This window comes from Apodemus sylvaticus, chromosome 2 (assembly GCF_947179515.1).
Source record: "Apodemus sylvaticus chromosome 2, mApoSyl1.1, whole genome shotgun sequence".
Lineage (NCBI taxonomy): Eukaryota > Metazoa > Chordata > Mammalia > Rodentia > Muridae > Apodemus > Apodemus sylvaticus.
The window spans coordinates 119432476-119453396 of record NC_067473.1 but is presented as its reverse complement, the minus strand read 5'-3'; the positions used below and the strand labels follow the sequence as shown (position 1 = coordinate 119453396).

The 20921-nt window shown below is 48.0% G+C and overlaps 1 protein-coding gene across 1 annotated transcript; it reads right to left on the bottom strand.

The window, feature by feature from the left end:
* Window positions 1-11116: 11116 nt before the first annotated feature.
* Window positions 11117-17429, bottom strand: LOC127677760 (uncharacterized). Its single transcript, XM_052172774.1, has 2 exons — window positions 17378-17429; window positions 11117-11700 (listed from the first exon to the last, which is right to left on the bottom strand). Exons 1-2 carry the CDS (start codon window positions 17427-17429, stop codon window positions 11117-11119), a joined length of 636 nt encoding a protein of 211 aa, XP_052028734.1.
* Window positions 17430-20921: the final 3492 nt, after the last annotated feature.

The window sequence follows — 20921 nt, the reverse complement described above, 5'->3', positions numbered from 1 at the left end:
CTGCACAGTCTCACAAGACTGCTCCACTTCCAGCTGCAGGTCTCACTTCCTAGGCTCCACTCATCTGACTGCAGAGCAGGAGCCTGCAGCTTTTGCTCACGTCAGATGATTTTCTAGAATGTTCAGAGAACTTGGGGAAACATTATTTGGAGACCGAGTTGCTGTGAAGGACTGAAATGGGTGTTCCAAAGAGGTGCATAGGCAAGTGCAGGCAGGGTCCCAAGCTCTGCGCCCATGGCATTTGGGGTGTCGCATCCTCCTGGGACTGGGGTGCTCTCCCCAACCTATGTAGCCCCTGAGCTCTTCGGTCAGGCTTCATTAGATAAGTGTGAGTAACCACAACACTGGCCATGGTCATATCTGCCCAGTTCTTTCTTCTCTAAGGTCCAGGAAGGCTGCCAGAGCTCCAACCCTCTCGTCACATGGCTAGTTCCCCTGGCAACCAGGAGCATCTACTGAAATACCCTGAGGCTATTTGTTTTATAGGAAAACTCAGATATGTTTTTAAAATAATTGCTATGGATGAAACAAAAATAATTCCTTTGACTCTGTGACTCAAGAAGCTCCAAGAGCCTTAGAGCCAGGAACCAGGAACAAAACTGGAACTGGGAACAAAACCAACACATTAGTCTGGTGTGTTACACTAGAAACGCAGTGTCAGGGGCCATGGGCAAATGTTAAACACACTGCACCTTGACAGACACAGAGGAGGCGCCAGGAAGAGCACGTTCTGAGAGGACAGCGACACTTGCCCAAGAGGCAAGGGCAGGATCCTGCGGAATGCTGCAGTGGCTCGCTTAGACTCAGGGTCCTGAGGCCCCAGAGAGAAAGAGACAAATTAACTTGAGGACTTGTCAACTCTACTGAAGTGGCACACATGTGTGAGGCCACTGGGACAGCACGGGGAGCCCATTTATATAGTCGACTTTAAAATCAGGCAATTGAAAATGATTAAAGGCATTACTGTGATTCCAAGTTTTATTAAAAATCCTGGACAGTGAAGTAAGACAAGGAAAAAAAAAAAACCGGAGACAAATAAGTAGCAGGAACAGGATAGCGCAGCCATGTAGCTCACATCCAAATGTGAGCTCCTATCCAAAAGTCAACCGAGTGTCCTTGTGACCCTGAGAAACCTGGAGATGTTGCTACATTCCAGCCAGCAACAAAAGCAACAGACACAAGCGGAAAGGGACTGAGGTAAAGTTGTAAAGACCCCATGTAGAAATCAGCAGAATTCCCCCTGAAGGATATTATGACCCAAATAAATGAAAAGGTATCCTGTGTTTATGAATTGGAAAGTTTAATATTCTGATCTAAGCATCTCACATTTATGAGATGATTACACAATATGCCAATCAAAACTCAACGGGGTCTTTTGCGGAAACTGACAATTCAATGTTAAAATTAACATAGGAGAGACACTCTGAGACAGCTCTGAAAAGGAAGGCGGATTTGCTGTGCCAGACATGGAAATGTACTGCAGGGTGTTAGCAATGAATACTGTGTGTGGCATCAATGTGGGGATAAGCAGGGCACTTAGAATCATGTCGGTCTAGAAGGGTCTGGGGTGGGCGCAGCCTGTCATGCTGAATTACCAGCAAGTGGGGAAAGAGGCCACTTTAATCACTACACCTGGAAGAACAGGCTTTCTGTTCCCTGGGCGAACGATGCACCCCGCTCTGCTCAAAATGGATTAAGAACTACAGCAGAGCAAATGTCAGCGGCAAGAACTCAAATTACAAAAAGAAAGTATAGGTGAGAATTTCTGATCTCCAGGCAATGCAGGGTTTCTTAAAGCACAAAGGGCTCTCAAGTAAAGGGAGAGGTGGCGTGTTTGAAAACACCATGAGCTTCTGCAAATCCGAGAACAATTCAGATGAAGTAAAAAAGGTGTGGGAAGGCCCTTACAAAGTGGGTTGCCAACACAGGCATCAAGATGGAGTGGACATCTAAATCCATAAGAAAGAGAAAAACAAAATCAAACTGCACTGGGCAAAGATTAAGCATCAGTTACATGAACAGGGAGTATTGCTGAACCCCTGACAGGTAGTAGTCACAAGATCCCATTTTTATTGGCAAAATAGCAAGAAGTCTGATGATACAGAGTCTGTGAGGCAGAGTCCTCCCATGTGGCTGATGGACTGCTGCTTCTGTGTCACGTCACAGACACCAAAAGCATTCCCTGAAACCCAGCAGGGTTATCTACCTTCTGATACATGCCCAAGATAAAGTCTTGCCTGTGTCGACCCAAAAAAACAAATCCCAGGATGTTCACGGTGACACTACATAATGGAAAAGATGCAGGGAAATGTCTGTGGTTGTGGCAATGACGAAACACCTCATCAAAACAAAACAAAACATGAAGGTAGGGAAAGAGTTAGTCTGGCTTGTGATTTCGGGAGTTTCAATTCACTGCACTGGGACTACAGACGGGCAGAACTGTCATGGCAGCCAGACTGTGTGGGAAAGCTGCTCATCTCTCTGAGGTGCAGAAGCCAAGAGAGAGATGGGGACTGAAGATACATTGTATCCTTTGTGTGCTGTGACCTACTTTCTGAAACTGGTCCCCACCTCCCAAGCTACGAAGTCATCAACGCATTAATCCATTGATCACTGCTCAATATCCCCATGAACTGGGGACCATGCCTTTGAGACATGGGTGTAGGCATAAATTTTTTGCAACCTGCTTTTAATAAGGGTTCAATCTCTCCTCTAGCCCACCACTCATCAGAGGCAGTGAAGAGAAAAGTTATTAGGATCTGGGGGAAGTGTCCTGTTCAGCAATAGTTCTTTGGGGGGTGAGCTCAATCTTCTTTGGCAGCAGTTCAGTCCCCTGGCAAAGACCAAAGACAACTCAGCAGCTGCAGACCAGTCCTCTTGGCAGGCAGATACCACACACTAACCAGCAGCTAGTCAGTCCTTTTGGCAGGCAGACCCCAGGCACAAACCAGTAGCTGTAGTTCCATTCTGAAGAAACCACCAGGCTTGCCAACTGGCCTGAGGTGAGTCTGCAGCAGCGGCAAGCTGCGACAGGAAACTCGAGCAGTTCTTGGTGAGTCTCTCAATGGTGGTGTTACCACAAGTGGAGCTCAACTACACTAGGTAAGGCGAACCAATACATTCCTGTCATTAGCAAAGCATAGTGAGGTAATGCAAACCAAACCAAAGCTCAGTGCTCATCTACCACTGTTGGGTCATTTATACTCCATCATGATGGGTCCTTTCACGTGTTTGTTATATCAAGTCATCCTTTAACCTGTGTCTGCTTCAGGAAAACTTTTTTTTTTCCTGTGTCTGCTCCAGCATCCTTTCACCTGTGTGCCCCAGCAAACCATCATTTGCCATAACTGACTTTCCAAAGAAACTAGAAGTTTCCACTTCACATGAGCCTTTTGGGAGACAACTTCACACCCAAACCACAGCCTGAACCCAAAGCCCTTCTCAATGGAGATGAGTAAGTCGATGTGCAGACACACAGAGGATATTATACAATGACCACGGCGGACCCACACATAGGCACAGCCACAAATCAATTGATGCATGAGTGGGACACTACCTCAGAAAATGATGGGCAGTCCTGGCCACCTGAGCTGATACTGTGTGGAGCACTGATGTCTGTCTGTCTGAACCTCTAATAGAATTGTGGGGGAAACAACGTGGCAAGACCAAGTTTCCAGGCAGCTCACCACATGCAGGCTGTGGTTTCACAGTCAGCCCTGATATTCATGCTGATGTCTAATTGCCATTGTGATGTTAAGAAATGAGACCATAAGAGACTCTGAAGGCCTGCTTGCAGGAGCAGGTTATGGTGGGAAGCCAGCTAGGAGAGTGCAGCCACTCCTACTGGCTGCCTCTCTCTCTCTCCTTGTCTTTCCACCTTCCACTGTCAGTGAGCAGGACTGTACCTCCAGGACTGTACCTCCAGGAGGTATAGCAAAGAGAAGCTGAGACAGATCAGCTTCTGTTTGCTATAAATCACAGCTTGTGGTCTTCTGCCACGGAGCCAGAAAATGGACTGAGACACCCCTGTAGATAAGAGGATTCCATTTCTCTCCCTACACAAGACCCTTTTGTGGGGGCTGAACGACCACATGCTGCTCTTACAGAAGAACCAAGTTCTGTTCTCATCTTGCACAACCACCTGTAACCCCAGGGGGCCTGAAACCTTCTTCTGGCCCCAGAGTGGACCACATCTACATCCACAAACACAATCATACACACGATTAAAAATAAATCTAGGGGATGGAGAGATGGTGCAGTAGTTCAAAGCTCTTGGTGCTCTTTCTGAGTTTGGTTCCCAGCACCCACACTGGGCAGCTCACAGCTGCCTCTATGTCTAGTTCCAGGGTCCGAAGCATGCATGTGCACATAAACATAATTAAAAATAAAAACATTTTGTAAAGACCTAGTTATTTTGCCCCTCTACAGACGAATGCCATGACCCCCACTCCAAAGTAATTCAGTACATCCTCCCTGCAAGTAGAGCCAGTGTTCAGAAGCTGAGTATAGAGTCCATCCCATAGCCCTTAAGCATGGCAGAGTAAGGGACAGACAGAGGTTCTGAGCAGCCCTTAGCTTTCTGGATGAAGTAGAATCATTCCAGCCTGTTTTGAAACAAGAGTCCGCTGTGTCCACTGAGTGTCTTCTGTTCACAACTGCCATTCCTGAGGCCCAGGTTAGCCCAGCCCATGAACTCATTACTAGTCACGAGGCTGCTCTTCGTTGGTGTTCATATTACAGTTAGGGAAATGGAGGCATTTGCAGGACCTGGATGTAGCCTCTCAGCTTGCAGATGGAAGACCCAGGCCTGGAGCCCAAGGCAGCCATCCCCAGAGGTTGCGATAGCTCCTTCCCTGCTCATGCAGGACCAGAAACAACCTCAATGGAAGAAATGAAAGCATGGGTGAGTGCCAGAGAGAAGCTGGGAGCCAGTGTGGACCACACGGCAGCTTCTCACCGTGGACCCCACAGGCCCGGGCGAGAGCTCCACAGTACGTGCAGGGAAGGATGAGGTGCTGGGACCATAGGTGATGGGTAGTGGCCTTTTCACCCACTGAGAATCAGGCCTTGCTCTTCCCCAGTCCCACAGGGGCAGAATCATCCAGCAAGGACCAAACCAGTCCCCAGTCTCTGCCTTAAACCTCTTCATGCTGGGGGACCTTGAGTAAGAAACTGGCAAAATGTCCCTTGGATGGTTATGGGACACCACTCCAGCCCCAACACAAAGCCCAAATAAAGCCACAGTAGGAAGGCATGCCAGGGATGCAGGCCCCAGTGGGCAAAGCCTCGTTCTGCAGGTTCTGCAGATGCAGGCGCCTGGGGCCCAGCTCCAACTGGGCCGGCTCCCTCATCTGAGAACTACCTAACCAAACACAGGGAGACTTTAAAAGTGAGACTATTAGAAAATAAATGAAGACCTTCTTACCGTTGGTGCTGGGGATGAACCCAGAGCCTTGGGCCTGCAAGGCACAGTTCCCTCCCAGCCCCAAGTGAACCTTAGAATTCAGAAATACAGATCAAACGACCCACTATAATAGCAGGTTTAGGGCCAGCAAGATAGCTCAGTAATTAAAGGAGCTCGCCACCAAAGCTGCTGACCCAGGTTCGATCCATGAGTCCCACGTGGTAGAAAGAGAGAACGGGCTCCCGAGTCATTCCCTGGCCTTTGCCTTTACGTTTTAAAAAGAACAAAATGGACTGTTAAGAATCAATTAGACCCAAATGAGAGAGCTGATTGAATGGAGCATAAAAACTACAAGTCCAACACAGACACACGAAAATAAACCAGAATATGGAACAATGGAGAACTCCTGTGTCAGAGCAAAGCGTCAGACGCCAGAGGAAATATCTGCCTGTGCTGTCACGGAAGGAGCTTGAGACTCCATGGGGAGGAGCCTTCACACGACACACAACAGAAATGGGCCTGCTCAAAAGAAAACTGCTGGGAAATCAGATTCTCTATAGAAGTTTAATAAGGTCCACTGGGCTTTCTGTGCCCATGGTGCCCCCCACGGGGCGAATGCTCCGAACACCTGTGACCTTTTTTCACAAAGTAGGGCAGGCACAGAGTGAGCCCACGCAGGAGGACAAGGGTCCCTGTGCCTGGGAACTTGTGTTAGGTGGTGAGTGAGGGATCCTGTGCAAAGGCTTGCGTGGGGAGGGGAAGACAGAAGAAAAGTCAAGCGAGACAAAGGTAGACAAAGGCCAGTGTGGAATGGGTGCCCGGAAGTGGGGCTCTAACATGTCAGCTTACTCATTTATTTATGGAATATTTTCTGTTTATAGATTTATGTTTACTTTATGTGTAGGAGAACTTGCTTGCATGTATGTATGTGCGCCATATGTATACCTGGTCCCATGAGGCAAGGAGAAGGTGTCAGATCCCATGGAACTGAAATCACAGATGGCTGTGAGCCGCCGCTAGGAACCAAACCCAGGTCCTCTGCAAGAGCAGCAAGTGCTTTCAAGCAGGAGCCACCTCTCCAGCCCTTTAGTGTTAATTATATGTGTGTGCTCAGTTGCTCGCAGAGGCCAGAAGATGAGGCCAGATACACTTGCAGCTGGAGTTACAAACAATTGTGAACCACCTGAAGCCGGGCAGTGGTGGCGCACGTCTTTAATCCCAGCACTTGGGAGGCAGAGGCAGAAGGATTTCTGAGTTCCAGGCCAACCTGGACTACAGAGTGAGTTCCAGGACAGCCAGGGCTATACAGAGAAACCCTGTCTTGAGAAACAAAACAAAACAAAATGGAAAGAAAAAGAAAAAAGAAACAGAAACACCTGATGTGGGTGCTGAGAACTAAAAGAAGAAATGTTCTCTGGAAGAATAGCAGATGCTCTTAACTGTTGAGCTATCTCTCCAGCCCCTATATTTATTGAATTTTTAGAAAAGAACAGGGTTCACCACTGTTCACCAGTATTTACAATGAAGGAAACAACACACATTTGGGAAACGCTGTAATGCCACAAAGGTGTTATTCTAGCTTCCACTGAGCCATAACCCAGATACTGGAAGGTTGAGCCTATGCATAAGGAAAGAGTTGAGGTTAAAAAAAAAAAGGCACATGGGCCAACCATCTGCATTAGTGAATGTTGTTCACAGACTTATGCCAGCGGGTCCTAACTTGCCAACCTCCCTTTCCACATGATCACATGTCTATATGCCATCTTGACTATACCATGAGTTGTGACCTTTAAGTCTTGACGTCATGTGAAGGAATGGTTCCCTAGAGGAGCCCCTTCAAGTCTTGTTTAGCTAATTCATACAAACCAGGAGAAATCAATCTCTCTCTCTCTCTCTCTCTCTCTCTCTCTCTCTCTCTCTCTCTCTCTGTTATAAAATCCAAAACTCAGAGGCTGAGGCTGGGGCTGGGGCTGGGGCTGGGGCTGAGCCTTGATCAGTAAAGAGAGCACTTAGGAGATCTGGAGGCAGGCAGACCAGAAGGACCTTCCCAGTTACATAGCAAATCCAGGTTCAGCCTGGGTTACATGAGACCCTGGATGAACAAATAGAAAAGAGAAATCCCAAGTACCAAATCACTTGAGGGGGTGGGACAGCTCTCAAAGGCCACGGGCAGCAGGGAAGAGGGTGGGAGCGACTGCTCTAAGTAGAGGCTCCCAAAAGGAGCCTGTGGAGTGGTCAGTCCTCTGCGGCCAGAATAAGTGACATGGCAAAGAGGTAACCTGTCCAAAAAAAGGTAAGATTTTCTGCCAGCCCTGGCCATCTGGCCCTGGGTAGTATCCTATCCAACAATCATATAAGGCTGGCAGGCATGGGGTCCCCACACACCCAAAGGCAGGAGAGGCCATGATGTTTCTAGGCAGGCCTGAGTCATCCCGAGCAGCTCGGCTACCCCAAACTAACAACTGGAATGCTTGGGGAAAATGCCTCAGAGAGGGGTCAGAGGCCAACATTCTCCAGGCCTGGGAGAGCCTGTAGGTGTCCACTCATTGCAGGCCAGTCCAGGGACTTCCGGAATGCCCTACGGTGATATCTGAATGTGGCTTGGCCCCACTGAGTCAGGCTGAAGTTCAGCACCGCAGACTAGGCAGGACCTGTAAGAGGTGGTGAGATTCTGCCCTGATGATGGGCAGATGCTCCCTGCGTGAACTGAAAGGTGACAGGGGTGAGTCCCACAGCACAAGCAAGGCCCCCTGGGAAAGGAAGAGGAAGGTGGTGTGAGCAGAAACCCCCAAGTTTGCTGCTTCTAACAATAATGCTCCCAAAGGAGGAGACAAAGGAGTGGCACCCCACAGAGCATGTGCAGGGAGATATGCGGACCTGGAACAAAGAAAGAAGACAAGGCAGAAAATTAAACAGGTAGATAAACAAAAATAAAAAGATATGGAACCTTATTTATAGTCTAGGCAATTCTAATTAGAACAAAAATAAGATAATGAGTTTTTATCTAAGATATTGCCAAAAATTCCAGAGGCCCCAGTGTGGCCTGCCAGCAACAATGCCTCATGCCATAAACTGGCATTGTGAGAGAGCTAATCTGGATGCGATTCTTAGCATCGATTAAAATAGACCATACCATTTGACAGAGGGATCGAAGTTTGATAAGTTATTTTATAAACTAAAAAACAAACAACAAAAACCCCCACAAAAGCAGGCTGGTCCTTACGATCTGTGTGTAAACTGGGACATGGTGGTGCATACCTTTAATCCCAGCACTTGGGAAGTAAGGTCGGGTGGATCTCTGTGAGTTGGGACAGCCTGGTCTACACAGAGAAACTGGGTCTCAAAACAAAAAGCCACCCCACCCTGTGTAGCTGTGTGATGAGGCCTTGTGGCCATGGGAATGCCTTAGAAGTGGCATAGCTGGAACCTATGTGTGTGGAGATGCTGGTGAGGAGGATTCTGGGACATGGTGCTGTGGTTTGGATATAAAGTATCCTCAGGAGGAGCCTGTGTTTGAGCACTCAGTACCGACTGGTGCTATTTGGAAATAAAAGTCTGTGAACTTTCTGGAGGGCAAGGTGAGTCACTAGGTGTGAGGTTTGTGGTTTTGGAGCCCTGCCCCACTTCCTGTCTGAGCTCTGACAGCAGGTGCAATGTGACCAGGCATCTCCCATGTTACCTCCATGAATTCCCCATCAGCGTAGGATGTAGCCCCTCAAACTGAGCCAAGATAACACTTCATTAAGTAGCCTCTTGTCAGGCATTCGATCTCAACAAGAAACATGTGACTAACATGGGCAGAGAGTGCTCTGTGTGTGTGTGAAATCAAAGTACAGCAGAAACTTAGGAGCATACCCATGTTGAGCAGGTGTCCATGGCTAGAGGGAAGCAGCAGGCAGGAGGGAACCAAGCCTACCGTCTTTCCTAACTTCAGGAGAACTTTTCTAAACACGCTTTGCTTTTGCACTGGTAATTTGTGAAATTTTACCAAAAGAATTTTGTACAACCAAAGTCCAAGAGGAGGATTTATTTATTTAAAAGAATAGTTAACTACACACAAAATATTTAGGATAAAAACTCTTCTTGGACATTTTTCTTAGAAACAAATATTAAGATGAGCTGGTCAAAAACCTTTTTAAGTACAAAATCCAATTTATAATTCACTTTTTATGGAGTATTGAAGACAGGAACTACTTGAACTTGATCAGAGACATCCATGAAAAAACCTTACAGGAAATTCCCACTAATGATAAAAATTTTTTTTTAAAAAGATACTTAAAATTTTCTCACTGAGGCCAAAAAGGCTATTATTACTAAACTATTCCTTACTTAGCCTTACTTTGAGACAGGTCTCATTACACAGCTCTAGCTGACCTGGAACTCGATCTGCTGACCAGGTTGGCCTAGAATTAAGAGATCCACTTGCCTCTGCCTCATGAGTGCTGGGATTAAAGGCACTATCACCCAGCCTCTCCCTCAGCATTTTAAATGTGGCTTACTCTCTCCTTGTTTCCTTTTGTAAACCCCTGTGCCTTTTGTTTGAGCTGTCTAACTTTCTTTGATTTACTCATTTTTCAAGCTACTTTGAACTTTTCCTATTGGGAATCCTGGGCTGGTGAGCAGTGCTTCAGGTAGAAATATTCTGCCAAGCCTTCGGGCCTGGATTCAAGCCTCAGGTCTGCACAGGGTAAGAGGAAAGAGCAGTCTCTGCAAGTTGTCCTCTGGCCTCCATAGACAGGCTGTGACACATGCATGGCCCCACAGCTACACACAATAAAATGTCAATAAAAAACATCTCAGGAACAGCTGCTGCTGCCCTCAAACTGTAAGGTTCCACATCAGGATGTCCTGCTCCAGAGAAGAACTTCATACATACACTCATCCTCCCCGGCCCCGCCCAGCTGGGTCTGCTTCTGGAGCTGTCGGCTCACTTCCTGGCTCCCTCCTGGGATAGTCCGGGGCTATCAGATGTTCAGTCCCATCCATTGTTGGTTCAAATCTGTAATCTTGCATCCCAGTAGCCATTTTCCATCTGAGCTCTGTAACTGGATCTTTCTATACACAAACAGATGATGACTTCAGGGGGTACAGCACCACCCCATTTCCCTGAGGATATAAAATTCCTGGGGAAATCTTGTGCTGCACCATCAAGCCAGTTACCACTGCAGCATGGATGGGGAGGGGCTGAGGCTCCACCCCCAGCTAGGTCGCTGTTGGGGGATGGATGGTTGCTAGGGGAGGAAGAGTCATTTTTCTGCAGTCGGTTGTCCATACTCCACTGGATGATCCCACATTCATGCATTTGCAGGCTGCATGACAGATTTTTAAAAAAAGGAAAGAGGAAGTGGGAATGGGAAGAGTTAAGGGGGTCTAGGAAAGAGTGATATATATTTTTATGGCCACTGGACCATAAAAAATATTTTTTTTTTTCAAAAAGTAAACCTCAGGTGGGACATAGTGTCCCACCTGATGGTTAGTGTTAACTGTCAATTTCCCCAAATCAAGAGCCATCTGGGAACCTAGAACACAGTCATGCTTCTGATTCTGAGTATGAGGAGACCCGCTGTAAGTGCTGGGTGGTACCCTGGCTTCCTGGCTGTGGTGAACTGGAACTGAAACTGTGAGAAAGAATAAACCTTTTCAACTGTGAGCTTTTCCCATCCTCAGGAGAAACAAAAATAGCCGGGGAAAGCTAACACCAAGGGACACCAGTCACCAAGGATTGTAGGTGAAGAACAAGGGGGCGCTGAATGGCACGAAGTACGGGGTTACGCTGGCCACGGGGATGTAGGTAGTGTAGGGGTAGGTAGCCAGGATCTGGTACCTCATGACAACCCAGCACCCATAAAACATGGGTATCCACTGGACTATCCGCCCCGGCACTGGGACCACTGGAGTAAAGATAGGGTACAAGCTCATGACAGGCCCTGTTCCCAGGCCCGGGTGTGGCCCTTCACTGCGGCGAAAGTATGGTTGCAGAGCCAGTCCCTGAGAGGGCTCCTGCCACTCCTGGAAGGCTGCCTGTGAGTGGCCGCCTATCTCTGTCCACTGACTCCTCTGCCTCCACCTCGGCCTCCAGCTTCCAGAGTGAGCTCCTTGTTCTTGGCTGTGTCCTCTCCGAGCGTGCTGTTGTGCAGCTTCAGTTGGCCCCGCAGGCTCCGTGGGCTCATACCTCCTGGGCCTCACGTACGCGATGGTTTTGGCAGACTGGTCTGGCCCTTTAGGCTCATCTACTTCCACTGAGTCTTTTTGTTCCACACAGGGATCCCTTTGCTTGCTGGCTTGCTTATCTGAGTCTGGAGAGAAACAGACCATGAGAACAGGTCTTGCCCCATTTTACTGGTAGATAAACTGAGTCTGAAACTCAATAGGGAGACTGAGTTTGATATGGTGTATCTTCCCGATGTGCATCAGAAGGAGAAGTCCACATGCACACACACAAAAGCACATACACATTAAGGGGCTGTCACTCAGTGGGGTGGTGGGGAGAGGTAGCAGATCAGCAGTAGCATGGAGAAACTGCTCCAAGCTGCAAGGCTCAAGATAATACTTCATACCTATTTGTAGAGAGAATCTCTTACACCCAATGGAAGCATCACCTGTCATTAAAAATGCTATTGGCCTGTTATCTTACTCAGGAAATAGGGAAATAAACATTCCAGTACAGAGAGTTGGATTTTGGGAAAATAGGCATGAGAAGACCCACTCCACACATAGAAGATATGAAATTGAGGACCAGGTAACCAGCCATGTGGCAGAACATAGAATGAGTTATTAAGATATGAGCTAGTTGGGGAACAGAGCCAAAGCTATTGGCCTTAGCATTTGTCAATATATATTAAGTCTCAAGAGTTATTATTTTGGGCAACTTATGTACAGGTGGGATTACACCTGTCAGCATGTTTCCTTTTTCTGGAAACTTCTAGTTGTTACAAGGACTGAATCATAGGTGTCTAGACTGGGGCCGGGCTAGGAAAGCCTTCTCGTCTATACACTGGGACGGCTGGACAGAGGGAACATGGGCCATACGCCATGGTGAGAACAGGCACAGGTCTGGAAGTGAGTAGACAGTTGGGGGGCTGCAAAAGCTCCCCAGGAGAGGCTGAAAAGGCTCCTGGGAAAGGCTGAGAGCTCCCAGGATGCAAAGAGCTAGGAATGGCAGTAGGGTGGCTATGGTAGTTTGAATAAAAATGGCCCTCATATCTCACAGGCATTATTTGAAAGGATTGGGACATACAGCCTGTTGACACCGGGGATGGGCCTTGAGGTCTCAGAAGCTCAAGCCAGGCCCAGTGGCTGCTCACACTCTCTTCCCGCTGCCCGCCGATCCAGGTGTAGAACTCTCAGCTCCTCCCCCAGCACATGTCCGCCCGCACAGTCACCATACTTCCCTGCCTTGCTGATGACGGATAATAACCTCTTACCCTGTCAGCCAGCTCCAACGAAACGTTCTCTTTTATGATCATGGTGTCTCTTCACAGCGATTCAGTCACTCATCTGCTCATCGTGGGAGGGGCAGTTCTGAAAGCTACAGTCCTAAGCTAAGCTTTGCTATCCTGAGGTCTGTCAGAGGGGCACTAAAGATGCTGAGGGATGAGCCACACCCTCAGGTGGTGGGCTTCAGAAAGGAGGTCAGAGGGAAGTAGGCATACAGGAGGCAGGGCAGTGCCACAGACATAAAGTTCAAGAAAGGCACTGGAAACAGATAGCAGAGACACCCCTCTCACTGCCACAGGCACCCGCTGGGAGAGCGGGGATCGGGGACCCCTGTCCCTAGGGCAGAGCTAAGGTGAAAGCACTCATTCAACATTAGGTCGGCAACTGAGGGATATGGACAGCTAATAGTTCTGCAACCTGGAGCTCCAGGAAGTCTGTCTCCTGGGCTGAACGCTTGTGAAGGGAGGAGTGGTCCACCCCGCTGTGATTTCTCATGGCCAAGGCTGGGAGAAGTCAGTAGGGAGAATGGAGATGGGGGCGGGGCTCTTAGAGGAGCCAAAGGTTCACACTGCCAACCTTTAGGGAAGCCAGAGCAGAGGCCCTTTCCTGACCAAGCAGGGAGGGAATGCCTGGGTGGGCATGAAGAGGGTCCACAGCCAGAGAGTGGGCCCACCTAGTGGGCAGTGCTGTGGAGTTCTGAGCGCCAGTGCTGGCTGAACAGACAGAGCCACTGTGGCCAGCTGTGGAAAGGCCATCTCTGAGAAACCCAGGGGCGGTTGGTCAGTGCAGGGCGGGGGAGGGTGAGAGCAGCTGGAGTGGGGCTGGGCTGGGCTTTCCGCTGGGCTGGCCCAGCTCCTCCGCTGGAGGCAGCAGGATATGGCCTGAAGAAGCTGACCTCATCACCACAGAACTCATTTACAGGTGTGTCTGTGATCATTCCACAATCATTAAAAACAACTAAAGAACAGGCCCCTCATGAGTGAAGTTTTCCCCCACTTTGTGGTTAAAAAAAAAAGGAAAGGTGGGTCTGGAGAGATGGTTCAGAGGTTAAGAGCACTGACTGCTCTGTCCTGAGGTACTGAGTTCAATTCCCAGCAACCACATGGTTGCTGTATATAGGATCTGTAATAGGATCTGATGCCCTCTTCTGGTGTGTTTGAAGACAGCGACAATGTACTCATATAAATAAAATAAATGAATAAATCTTTTTTTTTAAAAGGGAAACTCAAATCTATGAATTATCTGAGGTTTGTCTGCAGACCATCCGCAGGGGGTGGATGTGCAAAGTGCTCTGCGATAGCCTTGTGCTTTGTGGCATATTAACGCTCCTGTTGGCAGTTTCTCTGACCCTGCTTTTAGTCAGGGACAGGAAACAGAAAGAAGACACAGAGCACACACATTGAGAGCTTCAAGGAGTATCTGGGGACTCACAGGGGACACCACAGTGGACACCACCTTTTTGACCCATGTGGCTTTCCAGTGCCTCCTGCACCACCTCTCCAAACCCAGTCTCAGCTCACTGTGGACACAGAACTGCTTCTAGAGAACCACAGAGAGTAGAGGTCTAGGGAGGGGTTCACTGACCTGCAGGACACAATATCCAGATGCCAGAGGGGTGAAGACACCAAGCGCGGAGCACCCCTTCTAATGTCATGAGTCTGTGTGAGCCACCTTCCCCTTTTATGGACTTGGTATAACCCCTGCACCTGGGGCAGGAGACTAATGAGGGACGGCTGAGCTGATGAATCCAGAAACTCAGAGGACACTTCAAACTCACTGTGAAGGAGATATGCAACCAACAGAACACATGGGAAAGGGGCTGAAGAGAGAGAGGGCTTAGCATCAGTGAAGAGCACACGTTGCTCTTCCAGGGCATCTGAGTTTGACTCCCAGAACCTACATCAAGTGGCTCACAAACACCTGCAACTCTAGCCCCAGGGGAACTGTCCTCCAGGGGACTCCCCCACAGCACTCACTCACACACATACATACAATTAAAAAAATAAAAATAATTCTTAAAGAAACTACAGGCAATTCAATTCACAACAAGAGAAAACAAAGGGTCCATTTGCATCTGAGATGCTAACTATGCACAGAAGATAACCTCAGAATGTAGGAATAGCTGGCCAGCAGACAAAGACTAAAAAGATGAAGGATAGTGTGTGAAGACCGCAGCTCTGGAGAATTCAGTGAAAATTGTCAAGTGTTAAGTCTCTCTAGAAAAACTTCCAGGTAGAGGTACTTGGTCTGCCAGAGCAGAGGCTATTATATTGATAAAGACTCAGAGTGCTTGTCCTGTGACACAGGCCTATCATACCTGGTACTCAAGACGCTGAAGCAGAAGGATCCCAAATCCAATGCCTGCTCTGCCTGGACTACAAAGTAAGTACAAGGTCACCCTGGGTAATTCAATAGGAATGGATCTAAAAATCAATCAATAAAAATGGGCTAAGGGTATAGCTCAGTAGAGCACTTGTCTAGTACGTGCAAGGCTTAAGCTTTAATCCCTTGTACTGTGACACATTCTACATTCTATCTCTTCCCTTCCCGCTTTCCTTCCCCTTCCTCCCCCTCTCTCTCACACACAAACTACATAGATGTGTGCACATCTTTAGTCCCTGCTGTACATAGTGAGCCCCAGACCAGCCAGTGCTCCTTAGTGGACCCTCTCTGCTCCACCCCTCAAAAAAAAAAAAAAAAAAAAAAAAAAAAAAAAAAAAAACCTAAATTCTCTATATAGACAAAAGACCAAAAGAATGACTAAAGGAAAACTACAGCCTCAAAGTATTTCAAAGGTTGCATCTGGAGCTCCCAGCCATTTAAATTCAGGGGGACCCACAGGGCCCAAACCCTGCCCACAGGCTCAGTATGAGCAGCAATTGAGATCAGAACAGGAGACCAAGCAGGAGACCAAGCAGGAGACCAAGCACGAGACCAGAAGCAAGTCAACCAAACAGGAAAAGATGCCACAGATGAAACCTCCCCCAATCTATAATTAATACCTTCAGACACTGGAGAATAAATTATACCCATGAATCAATTACAAGATACTTTCACAAAGAACATCCAGGAAAAAAAAAGATTTTTGAAATTAAAATCAGGAAAGCAGAAATTAAAATCTCCATGGAAATCTTGGAAGACAACACTGATGAAATGTCCCCAGAAAGAACAAAACCTCCAAAATGATGAGAGAATAAAGTATAAGAAAAATCAAAGCAAGTGTCTGTTGGGGGACTAAAAATCTCAAAAGCAACACTAGAATCTGGAAGATAAGAGAAAACATCTCAAACATTTTGAGGGAAGTGAATTCCCAACCTAAGTTCCATACCCAGCTAAACTAGCCTGGGATTCAAGAACAATAGAGTAAGAACAATCTCAGATATATGAGCTGTGAAATAGCCAACTCACATTTCCTTAAGTCCATGATTCACTGTGTAGGCCATCTATGCCAATCAATTGTCAGTCATTCTCCTGACTTTATCTCCCAAGTGCTAGGTTTACAGGTATATACTATTAAGCCTGGCTAAATAAATTCCTTCTATACCATTTTTTTTAAAATCAGAAGGCTGAACAGAAAAAGTACAAAAATAAAGTAAAATATAAGAAAGTAAAAATGATATGGGTAATATCCAAATGAATGAAATGAGTAATATCCAAAAGGAAAAAGCAAGAGGGTCTTCCAGATGGTGAAGAAGACCCCAGGAAGCAGCTGGAAAGCAGACACAGCTTGGCTCATCTAGTTTGGAGCCAGACTTGAAGAGGGGAGATGGGGAGAAGCAGAACTTGTGTTTTATGGAAACATTCAGGGACAGTTTTGAGAGTGGACTACAGGAAAACAAGCTTGTAATAACCCAGGTAAGCTCTATATGAGGGGAAGGGGATTCTCCTATACCTCAAGGCTCTGTACAGTCAGGGTGGGACCTGCGTGGGTAGGCAGGATGATGGTATAGAGGTGATGTGGAGTTATATATTAGTTTCTGAGGGAGTAGACAGCAAAAATCTAAGACAAAAAGAGTAACTTAATGACTAAGGCTGCAGGCCTGAGGCTGTAGCTCAGTGGTTCGGGGGCTTTCTTGGCATACAGAGATCCTAGCTGTAACCTCCAGTACCAAAGAAAGAAGAGGGCCAGGCATGGAAATACATAGCTGTAATCCTACCACTGGGGAGATAGAAGCAGGAAGACCACCCTAAATTCAAACTCCAGATTAGCTTTGGCTAGAGTGAGGCCTTGTCTCCAAAATGATTGAGAACAGATCCCAACAGAACACTTCACACAGCTCAGGTGTAAGAGCTCAGCAGGTGCTGGTGCATGGGGCCACGCCCAGTGAGAGGGCCCAACAGATGAAGGTACTTTTTGCCAAACTTGGTAACATGTGTGATCCTGGGCCCCACATGGTGTGTTTGGCTCTAGGGCGTGGGAAACTGAGAGGGGGCAGTGCTGTGATTCACAGAAAGCTATACAGGTATCGAGGCTGCACAATACCCAAAGTAAAACCTGGGAAAATAGTTCAAAGTAGTGAAAGGCTTTGACAATACCTTGGTCAGACGTCTCAGAGGGAAGCTGACTCGGAAGTGGGCCTTCTGCCATGATGTCTCCGTCAGATTCTGCATAGAGGGTGGGAGAGACAGTCAAGGAGCTGAAACCACACATAGCCCTGGGGTGGGCAATGCCTGCCAGGTATCTGGGCAGAGCTGCCGGCCCCAAGCAGAGCACACTGGAGACGGAGATTCAGTGGCCTTTGATCCCCAAACCATCTCCAAGGATTTTAGAGATGGCACTTATTGTGGTAAAGTGAAAGCTGTGTGAATGGACTACACCACCTGGAAAGGAAGGTGATTCTATCCTCATCTGATGGAGGGTCAACCCTTCCCTGGCCCACGATGTATACCTGGCTTCCTGATTCGCTCCTTGAACTGATACTGGAGTCTGAAAAGCTGGTTTTTTGCTGGTATTGCCTGGAATTGGAGATTCTTCTGGAAAAGGAGGTGTTAGCTGGAGGTCTCAGAGGCTGAAGTCAAGGTTACCTCTGTCCTCAGAAGTCTCGGGCTCCTACTTGAAGAACAACTAACTGCTCTTATAGGATTCCAGGAGTGGGAAGGCCTATTGGGTGGGGCTAAGCTTGATTCTGCAAGTTCATTGGGCCCCTCTTAGGTCTGTCAAATAGTCCTACCAGATGAAGTCATGCATAGAGGTAAATGCTGAGTGGGTTAATTGAATCACCCTCAGAAAATATTAAGCTTAAGAAAGTGAAGGGAAGAGAAGAGGGTACTGGGGTGACAGGGTGGGCCCAATCAGCGATGGGGGCTCAGGGAGGGATGTGTAGGCTGAAAGGAGAAGGGTTTGCTAGGTGTGCCAGGCCACAGGGAGGAAGAGAAGGAAAGGGGAGAGAGAATAATTCTGGCTTATGCCAGGATCTGGAAGAAACTGGGTCCAGGACAGAGGACTGGTGCCAGGCTGAGGGGTGGGCATGTGGGTCGCAGATACTGTGCCCATCTTGCCTTGTTCCCAGGGCCTTAGGGACTGTGAAGCAGTGCTGGACAGAAACAGTGCAGTTGACAAATGAGACACTTGGGAGCTGGCCTCCTGGCTGTACTCCAGAGCATAGCTCACTCAGGGAGCTGCTGAACCTCTGGTGGTTCCTGGAGTTTTGAAGACCAGTGGGTGGTGATGAGTAGGCAGAAGCCTGCAGTAGAGGGAAGCAGAGGTTGAATGGCCAAGCCTGGTGATGGTACAGGCTGCCCTTCCACTGGAAGGAGTGTGGCATACAGGTCGGAGGCAGAGAGGATCAGACAACAGGATGAACCAGCAAGATAGCTTAGAGGATATAAAGGCATTTGCTGCCATGCTTATGTCCTGAGTTCAACCTCGGGTTCTGTGTAGTAAAAGGAGAAAACCGACTCCCAGAAAGAAGGGAGCTCAAGCGCTTGTCAAAAATGCTTCTCAAATTAATGTGGAAGGGATGTGATCCAATTAGCTGTTTCACTTTATTTTTATGGTGCTGAGGACCAGCAGCCTCTTGGAAGACCTGTGAGCTATGGTCACGGTCCTTTAAAACATGTGAATGTGTTGAGATGGGGGTCTGACTGGACAAACCCCACCTTGGCCTCAGTAGCCAGGGTCACACGCATGTATCACCATGCCAACCTCCAGCTAGATTTTATGCTGTTGTTTTGCTGTTGACTTAAAAAAAAAAAAAACACCTGTTTTCAATAATAAAATGTGCCTATTTCAAGCACACAATTCAATGGGTTTGGTAAACACATGCAGGTAACCCCAACCTTCATTTCCTCAGACAGCTGCTGGGGCTCTGTGGCCCTTCCAGCCTTGCAGCTCAGCTCAGACAGTGACTCAGCTGCTTCTTATCACTGTGGGGACTTTGAAAAGTGGGCTCTGCACCTTTGATAGCTTTAAAGTGGGCTACTTCTTTCCCTCCCTCAGCCCTGTTCCCAGGGTCTCACTGGCCTGGGGTAGCCTTGAATATGTAGTGGAGAAAACCTCAAACTTCGGATCCCCTGCTCCTACCTTCCCTGCTGGTGTCACAGACTCATCACCATGCCAGGTATGGTGATTTGAACAAGATGGCTCCCACAGTGACTGCTTAGTTACTGGGGAGTGGAACTCTGACAGGATTAGAAGGATTGGTAGAGGAGGTGTGTCACTGGGAGTGGGCTTTGAGGTTTCAGAAGCCAGGCCTAGTCAGTCTATCTCTCCCTCCCCACTCCAGATCTCAAACACTTCTTCAGCACCATATCTGCCATGCCTCCTGCCATGATGATAATGCACTAACTCTGAAACTGTAGCAATCTCCAGTAAAATGCTTTCTTCTGTAAGAGTTGCCTTGGCCACAGCATCTCTTCACAAGGAATAGAACACTAAAACACCTGTTTATGCAGTGCTGGCGATCCAGGGCCTCGGGCACGCTAAGCAAGCACTTTAACCAACTCACCTGTGTACCAAGGCCCTTGTTGTTGTTTTGTATTTTTTCTAATCCTTTCCTTTTGCAGTACTAGAAATTGAAGACAGGTCATTTTTCTTTCTTGTTTGCTTCCCAGGTTGATCTCTCTCCCCCCTCCCTCCCCCTCCTGTTTTTGTTTGTTTGTATGTCTGTCAACTTGACACAAGCTGGAATCAATCACCTGAAAAGAAGGAGCCTCAATTGAGAAAAAGTCTCCACCAGACTGGCCTGTGGGCAAGCCTGTGGTATATTTTCTTGATTAGCGATTGGTTAGGAGGCCCCACCCCACTGTGGGCAGTGTGTCCCGAGCAGCTGGTCCTGGGTTTTGTAAGGAAGCGACTGAGTGGGCAGTGAGAATCAAGCCCAGAAGCAGTGCTACCCCGTGGCCCCTGCTTCAGTTCCTGCCTCCCAATTCTGGCCTTAATTTCTTTTGATGATGGGTGGGATGCAGAAATGTAAACCACATAAATTCTAAACTCTATCCTGGTCAAGGTGCTTTGGTCATGGTGTCTATCTCAGCAACAACCCCCACCTCAAGAAACCCCCCTTTTCTCTCTCTCTCCCTCCCCTTTTCTTCCTTTTTCTCCCCTTTTTCTCTCCTTCCCTTGCCTGTTTCCCCTCCCCCCTCTCTTTTCCTTTTGAGTCTGCTTGATGCTGTAAGATCCAGGAGGGCAAGGGACTGGAGGCAGAGTTGGGATAGCAGGTGGCCGACCACACCCCCTATCTTAACTTCCCCTGTGTGTGCGTGCGTGCGTGCGTGTGTGTGCGTGCATGCGTGTGTGTGTGTGTGTGTGTGTGTGTGTGTGTGTGTGTTCGCTCCCCAGGGTTCTACGTGCCTTCCACAAAAGCTCATGTACAAGCTCTGCTCTCTGGTCAGTGATCCCATGTTAGTGTGGTTCTATCCCAGGGGGGTTGATCCTGTGCTGACAGGTAGTAAGCTGGCAGAAACCCCCATCTGTGCAGCCTTCCTGTTTTACCCATTGATACTTTTTCTATCCCCCAGTTTCCCATGTTAGTCGAGGCTCCCGCTGTCTACAGCAGTCTCTCAGGCTCTCCTTATGTGGTGACCTTGACAATGATGAATGTGGCCAGGCTTAAGGACGTTATCCTGGAATGGAATTTAC